At 50.9% G+C, this 10,058-nt stretch overlaps 1 protein-coding gene across 1 annotated transcript in view; it reads left to right on the top strand.

Moving 5' to 3' along the window:
* si:dkeyp-27e10.3 (UPF0606 protein KIAA1549) overlaps positions 1-9,682 on the top strand; it is a 13,867-nt gene extending 4,185 nt beyond the window's left edge. Inside the window, exons 3-21 of the mRNA XM_017403766.3 lie at positions 7-976; positions 1,050-1,132; positions 1,370-1,669; positions 1,740-1,926; positions 2,127-2,186; positions 2,258-2,409; positions 2,577-2,754; positions 2,844-3,028; positions 3,119-3,324; positions 3,502-3,629; positions 3,730-3,744; positions 3,997-4,205; positions 4,284-4,522; positions 4,614-4,749; positions 5,452-5,631; positions 5,799-5,851; positions 5,928-6,055; positions 6,164-6,318; positions 6,394-9,682. Coding sequence (XP_017259255.1) covers positions 7-976; positions 1,050-1,132; positions 1,370-1,669; positions 1,740-1,926; positions 2,127-2,186; positions 2,258-2,409; positions 2,577-2,754; positions 2,844-3,028; positions 3,119-3,324; positions 3,502-3,629; positions 3,730-3,744; positions 3,997-4,205; positions 4,284-4,522; positions 4,614-4,749; positions 5,452-5,631; positions 5,799-5,851; positions 5,928-6,055; positions 6,164-6,318; positions 6,394-6,618 — 3,789 coding nt within the window. The 3' untranslated portion in view covers positions 6,619-9,682. The remainder of the gene's footprint in view (positions 1-6; positions 977-1,049; positions 1,133-1,369; positions 1,670-1,739; positions 1,927-2,126; positions 2,187-2,257; positions 2,410-2,576; positions 2,755-2,843; positions 3,029-3,118; positions 3,325-3,501; positions 3,630-3,729; positions 3,745-3,996; positions 4,206-4,283; positions 4,523-4,613; positions 4,750-5,451; positions 5,632-5,798; positions 5,852-5,927; positions 6,056-6,163; positions 6,319-6,393) is intronic.
* Positions 9,683-10,058: the final 376 nt, after the last annotated feature.

Genomic DNA, 10,058 nt, shown 5'->3' on the forward strand with positions numbered 1-10,058 from the left:
GAGCAGGGTCCCTCCCTGGAGGAGGCCTGGGGCTCCGGGGACTACCTGGAGACGCTGTCCTTCATGGTGCCGGACGGTGAGGAGCTGTCCCTCGCCACGCCGCTGCCCAGCCACCCCTGGGACGCAAACTCCAGAGAGGACTGGGTCTCCTACGACACGGACTTCCCCGCCCGACCCATCCTTCCCCTCTCCTCCCGTCTCCCCCTCTCCCCCTCCTCCTCCACCCCTAATGTACCGCTACACACCCGCCCCACTCCTCTGGATGGCTTCCCCACCTGGGACGAGGACTACGACCCGGAGGACATGATGCCTCTGGAGCCAACAGAGGTGCTGCTGCCGGACATGAACAGTCTGGAGTACTACACCAACCTGCTGGCCCGGGAACGGGAACGGGAGAGGGAACGGGAGAGGGAACGGGAGAGGGAACGGGAGAGGGAACGGGAACGGGAACAGGAAAAGAAGAAAAAGAAGGATCAGGATCAAGTAAACCGGACTGACACCAGACCATCAATTCGTCCTACAACCACACAAACCCACCATCCTCCTCCTACCCCAACCCCGACCCCCAGCCCTCCACCTCATCTGGAGCCCAAACACCCCCCACCAGGCTCCACCCCTCCTCTCACACCCTCACCTACCCTCTCAGGTGAGGAGAAGCCACCCGCTCCATCAGCCACCCTCCTTCCCACTGCTCCAAAACCCAAAGACCTAAGGCCGGTTCCCGGTGGACACCCTCTTCACCCGTCATCCAACACCACTATCCGGGCACCGTTCCCTCCCCCGCTGGGACCCCCCACCCGCCCTGAGAAACCTGAGAGGCCAACCACAGCTTCACCCACAGCGACCACCACCCAGATCACCTCCATCAGCCTGACCAGAGCCACCCCCGTTACCACACCAAGGGGGGCTCAGACTCCGCCCATCAGGCAGTACCTGTGCAACATCACCAAGCCGGAGCTGTACCTGGTCAGAGTGGGTAAGAGTCATGGTCATGTGACAGGAAGTCTGGGTCCTTGGTCCAGTCGGCTGATGTGTTTGTTTGTCTTCAGTCAGTTCGAAAGGCTCGTCAGCCGGGTTCAGTCAGGTTCGAGACCTTCTGAGGAGGGAGTTCAACCGCTCTGTGGAGCTGCAGGTAATCATGGCTCCTGTAGGTCTTTCTGCTCTGTGTCGGTTCTTCTTCTTCTGCTGTTTCGTTCAACTAACATTGAAAGTTTAGCTAATATTCAGTTCCCTTTGAACTTCTTCAGCATTCATCGCTCCCGCTCTAATTTCACAGGATCAGATCGTGATTCTGGTTTTGGATGTTTTCAGCTTCAGTCCCGTGTTCTCACGTGTCCACCGTGATGATTGACAGCTGTGTTCTCCGCAGTTCCTCAGAACTCCATCCAGTTTCGCCTTCCGTGTCGTGTCGGGACCAATGATCTTCACCGCCATATCAGTCATCAACGCTCTCCGACAGTCGCCGCGAGGCTCAGGTCCAGTTCCCACCGTGACGCCGCTCTACACCGTACCTGACCTCCGCTACCAGGTGCACTCGGTGCTGCAGTTTGTCCCCGCCCACGCAGACGTAAGAGTGTGCAACTTCACTGACCGTTTGGAGAGGGGGCTGCTGATGGGGTACACCGAGGCCCGGAGGAGATCACATGAGACGGGGAACATCACCATCCAGGTGAGTCGTACCTGTTCGTGGACGGGAGCTTCTGGATGCATTCGAATAAAAAGTCTGACTTCCTCTTCAGCTGCTGAACGTCACACTGGGCCCGGCCCGGCCCACAGCGGGGCAGAAGGTTCCTGTGGACATCACGTTTGCAGTGCGAGACGGGCGAGGTTATTTGCCGGGGTCGGAGGTCAGCGAACACCTGAGGAAGCTCAGCCTGGTGGAGTTCAGCTTCTACGTTGGGTTTCCTGTGCTGCAGATCGCAGAACGTACGACACAAACACATCAAGGCTGCATGAATGTGACAACTGGAGGTGTGAGGGGCTAAACTGGTGGAAGTGGCGCCCCCTGTTGGCCGGGGGTTGTCATCACCACCACAGCAGACTTTTCTCCTCCTGTGTAACGCTTGTCTTACTGAACACGTGTTGATGAGCATGTGTTTGATCCTTTATAAATGTTTATTCCACAGCTTTCCATTATCCTGAGCTGAACACGTCTCACCACCTGAGAGCCACCTGGGTCCGCACAGGTAAAAACGTCCTCTGTCGAGAGACGACAGCTGTCAGCATGCAGGTCTCACCCTCCTGTGGTCTGTTTCAGTCCTGCTGGGGGTTCAGGAGCAGCAGGTGGCAGAGAGGAGTTTTAAAGCCCGACTGGAGAGACGTCTGGCTCTGCTGCTGGAGGAGGGGCTGCAGGAGACCAACAGGAGGCGCTGGAGGAGGGCAACGGCCGTGGGCAACAACAACCTGCAGGTGAGTTAGACTTCATTCACCAGGTGTGTTTCTGCTGATTCAGACCTGATTGTTGACCAGCCTGGGGAGGGAGGACCAGTTTGTCGTCAGTCGTAAAGGACGAGGACAGGCGTCCATCTTTAAATAAAACAGCGAACGTGACTCATAGTCCACCCGTTGTGTCACAGGTGGTGCGGGTTTCCAGGCTGTCCGGGCCGGAGCGCCCCCTGGAGGTGTTTTACTTTGTAGAGGGTCCAGGTGGAGTGAGGGTCCCGGCAGAGGTAACCGCCGCCACCATGAACCGTCTGGACCTTCAGAGGGCCGCCATCGTCCTGGGACACAGAGTCCAAAGACCACTGGCCCAACGTGAGTCACCATATTTGTTCTTTAACTTTTTAGATCTGACGCTCACCTGATCCTCGCTTCTTCCTCTCCTGTTCCTTACCTGCGTCCAGCCGTGGAGACTCTGTCCGTCCCTCCGGCAGAGACTCAGAGCAGCAGCATCTGGCTGATCGTCGGTGTAGTTGTCCCTGTCCTGCTTGCCGTCTTCATAATCATCATCCTCTACTGGAAGCTGTGTGGCTCTGAGAAGCTGGAGTTCCAGCCGGACGCCATCAGCACCATCCAGCAGAGGCAGAAGGTAAGGCAGGGCGTGCTCACCTGTCACCTGTCACCTGCCACCTGTCCTGTCTGAAAACAAGTTCCCGGCTGATACTCAGATCCTCTGCAGCTTCAGGCTCCGAGCGTCAAAGGCTTCGACTTTGCAAAGCTTCATCTCGGTCAGCACAGCAAAGAAGACATCATGGTGATCCAGGAGCCCGGCCCGCTGCCCGCCCCCGTGAAAGAAGCCACGCCCTCTGATGGCGGAGACCTCAACACTCCCAAATCCAAAGGATCCTCCACCAAGGCGGCGCGTTTGAGCCGCCGCAGAGGAAGGTCAAACAGATTTTATAAAACCTGTTTGGTTTGATTTCATTTGATGAAGCTTGATTTCAAAGTTTTTCTTGTTCAGCTGCATCTAGAAACCAACCTGGCAGGTTTACCAGGTCACCAGAAACAACAAATACTTCCATCAGGCTCATTTGCGACACAAACGGCCTTTCCTTCCTACAGGCTCAGCCCGTCTGACGGAGACTCACTTGGAAGCGACCAATCAAGCGGCAGGGAGTCGGCAGAGGAAACCACCAGGCCTGTGGCCACGCCCAGTGAAGGGAAACAACACAGGAAGATGCCCAAAAATGGTCAGAGAATCTGTGACGTCATTAGATGCACTGACAAAGATGATGTTGCGTTTCATCAGTTTTTATTTCTTTTTTCTGTTCAATGCGTTCGTGACTGAAGGGAGGAGCAAAATGGGTACGTTTCCACCCGAACCCCAACCATCCCCTCAGATCTGTTTGCTGTCAGCACGTGACTGAACATGGAGAAATCCTCCATGTTCAGTCCAAGTAGTTTTTAACAGGATCTGGTTGTTTTAGAGACAAATGAGATCTTTGAAGATGAGGAGAATTCTGTAAAGTCCGATGTTGTGGGTGAAGTGCATCCTGGGAGTTTTATTTCGTTGTTTTTTAAGAATCAAATGTTCTGACCTTTGACCCCCTCCAACAGGAGCCCCTTCAGGCAGTGGACCAGATGAGCTCCTGTCCTCGTCCTCCATCTTTGACCACGTCGATCGTCTGTCCCGCGGCTCGTCTGACGGCACCCGGCGCCAGGCCAACAAGGTGCAGCTGATCGCCATGCAGCCGCGTCCGAGCCCGCCGCCAACGCAGGCCCCCCCGCAGCTGAGCCCCTCCCTCACTGAAAAGGTCAACACGGAGGTGAGCTGGCGACACGAACAACTCGCTCTTTCCTCGTCATCAGGCGGGGCGCAGGACAACCTGTTCGCTCTGATCCAGCAGGTGGCGCTCAGGCACAAGTCCGAGATCGAGCACCACCGGAACAAACTGCGACAGCGAGCTAAGAGGCGGGGCCAGTGCGAGTTTCCCTCCATGGATGACATCATGGACGCATTCGGAGACGGGCCGGTTCAGAGCGAGGCGGCACAGCGACTCTATAGCTCCGCCCACGACCACATGGATTGCATCCTTCAGGCCGACATGGCCTCACCGCCCACCCCCACTGACTCCAGGAAAAGGTCAGACTTCAGCAGAACCTTCAGCAGAACCTTTGGACTGTCTGTTTCAGTCGTCATCTCAGCCTCATTTTCATGTGTGTTTTTCCTGCAGAGGAAGGCGCTCTCCTCGAGGTCGGAGGGCTCAACAGGGACCAGGAAGTCTCCCTGATACCGACAGAGACCGGCTGCTCATCGACCAGAGTGCCACCTACAGGAAGTTCCCAGGACTCAACAATGTAGCCTACATGGTATGAACCCATTTTGTCTCCACTGATGTCCTTTTATCTCAGGTTTTATTCATCTGTGTGATTTAAAAATATATCGATACTCTAATCAACCTCAGCATGAACACTTTTCAAATCAGGCAAAGACTTGAATCATTAAAGTGGAATGTTCTCATCCCACCAGACCGTGGAGCAACGGAAGGTGTTCTGGTCTGATAGTCATGTTCCCATCATTTTGGTGGTGTGGTCCATTTGTGTCTTTTACTTGAGGAAGACATGGTACCAGGTGCATTATGGGAGGAAGGTGAGCCAGTGACCTTCAGAGGTCCACAGCAGACCTTCAGAGGTCCACAGCAGACCTGCAGAGGTCCACAGCAGACCTTCAGAGGTCCACAGCAGACCTGCAGAGGTCCACAGCAGACCTTCAGAGGTCCACAGCAGACCTGCAGAGGTCCACAGCAGACCTGCAGAGGTCCACAGCAGACCTGCAGAGGTCCACAGGAGTTCATGAGGAGATGGATCAGAGCTGTTCTGCATCAGGCAGATGGGCCAAATGATACAGGTGTAATACTCCAGACCTCAGGGAGGCAGAGAACAGGTCTGAGATCCTCCTTTTGAGGATTTCCATAACATCTGACCTGTGTTCTGAGTTGGACACCATTTAAAAGCTAAGTTTGGAGATTAAAGTTTAAACATCTGCTCTGTATCCTGTCTCATCTCTTACAGTCGGACCCTGACCTGCCCCCAGACCATGGCAGTCCATCCCCAACCGACGAGGTCTTTGACCCGGCCCCGCCCCCTTACATGCCCCCACAGCCCTCCATCGAGGAGGCCCGTCAACAGATGCACTCCCTGCTGGATGACGCCTTCGCCTTGGTTTCACCGTCCTCACAGGCCAGCGGCGGGGTAAGACCAAGCCTTCCCAGGGCCGAGCTTTAGGACAGCAGGGGGGCTCTGATGAAGCGGCCCCCTCTCATATCCTTTAGTGTCATTTCTTCAGCTGAAACCATGGATCTCTCTCTCATCTCTGCACCCATGTCAGTGTTTGCTGTGCTTCTGTTTAAACCCTACAGAGATATGCAGAGCTGGGAGTCTCTCCCACATCCATCCAGGGTCTGCTGCAGAGGTCAGTGTGCTGAAACCCGGTGGAGGTCTGGACCCTGGAACTGAGTCAGAACTGATCCTGTGTTCTGTTTTCACAGGCAGGGCCTGGGCTCAGGAGGATATGTTTCTACTGGAGACCAACTGCAGGAATCAATTTACTCCAACAGGGGGAAGTATGAGGACCCTCCTTCCTCCTCCAGACCGCGACCCGTCGGAGGCAGTACAGGTACAGCCACCCGGACAGACCGATCCGGCGCCTTTTTAAAACACTCTTATTATCCTGTTAGAATCACAGAATGCACAAGTTTTGTTTTCTGTCTATATGACTCTCCAGGGGCACAGCTCCACCACCTGACTCAGGTGGGTCTGTCCAGCCAGATCGGTGTGTACCCCGGCGTGGGTCGCAGCATGTCTGGGCCCACGGGCTCCAGCTGGCACCAGCAACACTCAGACCAGGACCTGTCCAGACCAGGAGGCAGCAGAGAGAGTGTAAGTCATGAAGTACTTCAGGACCGGTGCAGAACACAGTTCTTAGCCCAAACCCTTTCTCTCTTCTCTCCACAGGTGTTGTCCTTCCCCGAGTTCTCCTCTTCCTCCGTTTTCCAGATGCCCAGCTCCTCGTTGCGGGACCCGTCGGCTCCACCCCTCCTCCTGACCTCACCCACCCCTGAGTACCCACCGGAGGATGCCTCCCCCTCCGCCCACACCTCCGCCTCTCTTATAAAGGCAATCAGGGAGGAGCTGCGCCGTCTGGCCCAGAAACAGGCTGCAGTGACTAGCTATCCTTAGACTGACCTGGACCTTTCAGGACCAGAACTTAAAGTAGCTGGTTTACTAACTGATCAACTCTGAACTCTCTGTGCCACAAAAGAAAACAACCACGATCCATATCTGACAACAAGGGCAGTGTCTGGAGAAGACCTCCGGTACTTTACAGGGTCTCGTCTCTCTCTTTGTCTGACCATCTTCTCAGTGTCTCATTGCACATATTTCACATTTCCACTGAAGTGCTTCCTGGAGTAGATCATTTGATGATCATCCTTCCTAAACTTCTACATTGAGTCAACCCTTTTGAACTTCTGGAGCAGCAGTACTCTGCGGAACCTCTGGAGTTCTGGTGGGGGCTGGCTGTTCAACTCTTTTGTGGTTTGGTCAACCTTCTTGAGCTTTTGGAGGAAACAAATCTTCTTGGTCTGTTGAAGTGGATAGTACTTTTTGAGGTTCTGGACTAGATTGTCAAGTATTGAGTTCTGGATTGAATAGACCAACTGTAGATATCTAGAACCTCTGAAGAGCACTGTCCCTTCTGGCCTTTATCTTTTCAGAACTTCTACAGCAAATATTTGCTCTGCAGTCTTTGGAGTCTATTACTCATCCTCCTGATGTGGACGGTACTTTTTACAGTTCTAGAGCAGATTATCGGTTATTGAAGTTCTGGAACAAACAAACGTCCTGTAGAGAATCTAGACCCTCTGAAGAGTATGTACCTTCAGGCTTCTGGAGCAAATGTTTGTTCTGGACTCTTTGGAGTTCATCACCTTCTGAAGTGGATGGTGCAGTTTAACATTCTGGAGCAAATTGTTCTGGAACAAAAAGACCTTTTGGGATCTAGAACCACTGACGAGCACCATCCCTTCTAAAGCAAATGGTACCTTTTGGAACAAACAAACTTCATCTAGAACCCCTGGAGAGCACCGTCCCTCTGAAGTGGATGGTGCTTTTTGAAGGTCTGGAACAAAAAGACCTTCTGGAGGGGCTCTAGAACCCCTGGAGAGCACAGTCTCTTCCAGTTTTCGTCTTTCCAGATGCAGGAGCAGATATTTGATGTAGAATCTAAGAAGAATGTTCCTCCTGAGGTTCAGAAGGATTCCCTGTGGTGCTAACCGTCAGCCTCATAACATCTCATCTTTGACCACTTACTGCCTTCCACGATCCCATCAGCCACGATGATCAAGTCTGCATTCAGTAAAACATCTGGATTGAGGTCTTTGCACTCTTCAACAGCTGGAGGCACTACACAGTCCCGACAGCATGAGGAATAAAAAATAATATATATATGAATATATAAATATATACATAAGAAAGAATAAAATATATGTAAAGAGATAGAATCCCAATGAGCACAATATAAATGTAAGAGTTCCTATTGGAGTACTGAGATGTGACGTATTTTTGATTGCTTATTTTAAAAATTATACTTTAAATGCTTTATTTTAATCCAAAAAAAGACCAAACTACTGTTCCACAGTTGTGTAACTCTTGTGTTTGCGCTCGCTGTAGATTTTGAGCCGGCGTTTATTGCTTGGCGTAGCCGCTCGCTCGTGTGTTCCTGTATCGGTGGCAAAGAAAAAAAGCAGCTGATGCATCACTTTTGCTGTCAGGAGTTTTGTTGCTTCCATTAGACGCTGCGATACGTTGTGTGTGTAAAGTTACAGGTGGATGAAAAGATGTTTCTGTACGGAGGTTAGAGATGGACAGCTAGGCCTTTAATCAGAGGAATTAAAAGTCAAACTGAATGTAATCACAGAAAACGTTTCTAACGTGGAAAGATTTCAATCTAAACTATATGAGACCAAAACAGAATCTTTAGGCACCTGTGGAGAGGACGTAGCTGCTTCATCAGAACCTCCAAATGGGCCACCTGAAGTCTTTTCAGGACAGAAACTTTGTTTGCACATTTTTGGCCTCTTTGCACTATCTTTATTTTTTTTACTTGGGTAAAGTGATACATCAGAATTTTTAAGTGGGTTTCTGTGTACAGGTTCCAAATAACTTCAGTTTAGAGATAAAGAGTTTAATTCTGATCGGACTGATGAGCTAATGGCTAGTCTGAATGGGAACAAGACCAAAGGGAACTTCTGCCACCTGGAAAACGCTCAGATTTTAAAAAGCTTCATGTGAACGGTTCTTTCAGATTATTTGTTCCATCATTTCACAACAAAAGAACAAAAGTAACAGTTCCAGTTATACAAAAAAGTTTTCTGTCTAAGGAAGCTTGGTCACAGTTCCACCCTGAACCACAGAGACCGGAACAACTTTCCATGGAGAGTCAGTAGAACTTCCTGTTCCACCTGAAACTGCAGATAGATGGTTGGAGATGAGCGTGATGAAGCTAAAAGTGTCAAACAGGAAACATCAAACAGAGGAGGAGGAGGAGGAGGTCAGGCTTGTTGGGGAAGACTCTCAGTCATCCAGGACATGGCCTGTCCATCCAGGACATGGTCTGTCCATCCAGGACATGGTCTGTCCTGGATCCTAAAGGTTTCCAATCAAAGCAGCTTCTCCTCCATCCAGCTCAGACCTGGACAGCGAGGAGTTCCAAGCTTTGAGCTGCAGGGAGCTGCTCGGTTTGCGTACCAAATGAAGGTGTTCATCAGTGTGAAACTGGATGACTGAGAATCCACTCCAACATTCGGTCAGCTGGAGGTAGCTGTTAGCTCGTCAAACGGGTTTTAAAGTGAGGGACAGTTAATTTAAAGAACTTTAAATGCGTTCCCTGTGTGTCAGCCCAGCAGGAAGTGGCTGCATCAGGTGCATCAGCAGCCAGAAGAAGCTGCAGCTCTCTGATCTCTTTATTTGCACAATAAATCTGAAAACTGATCAGAAAGTTTTAGCTTCTTTTTAATTCTTGAGTTTCAACGAATTCATAGCAGTTCATGCTAACGCCAACACTTAAACCTTTAAACCCACATCAGTTTGACGTTATGGGTTGTTCTGGAATAAATATTATTATATTCATGCAGGAAGTGGTCTCAGACTGCCTAGGAAGTGCTACAGCTAGCTGCTGCTATTTGGGATGCAAATGAACAAACCACCGGTTGTGTAAAGTTTAAATAAAAAGTGTTTTCATGAATGTTTCAGACTGAAGCTGTTTTAAAACGACAGAGATGCTCCTGCTCAGACTAGCCATTAGCTCATCTTTCCTGTCAGAATCCAACTTTATTTCTCCAAACTGAGATCATTCAAACTTTCATTTCGCAGTAAAAACCTGATTATTGAATGTTCGTTTTAATTAAAGCTGCTGGATCCAGTGGTTGAATCAAAATGTCTGTCTTCACATGTTGGTTCAGAAGAACGACCATCACAGACACATCGTTGTCATGGCGATTAGCTCCAGTTGTTGTGTAACTGCAACACTTTTCATGAACCTATAAACATCTGTACTTTCTACAGAGTGGGTGGTCTGGTTTCTGTGTTGCTTCCAGAAATGAATGATTCAGGAAAACAAA

The sequence above is a fragment of the Kryptolebias marmoratus genome, linkage group LG18 (assembly GCF_001649575.2).
Source record: "Kryptolebias marmoratus isolate JLee-2015 linkage group LG18, ASM164957v2, whole genome shotgun sequence".
In the NCBI taxonomy this organism is placed as follows: domain Eukaryota; kingdom Metazoa; phylum Chordata; class Actinopteri; order Cyprinodontiformes; family Rivulidae; genus Kryptolebias; species Kryptolebias marmoratus.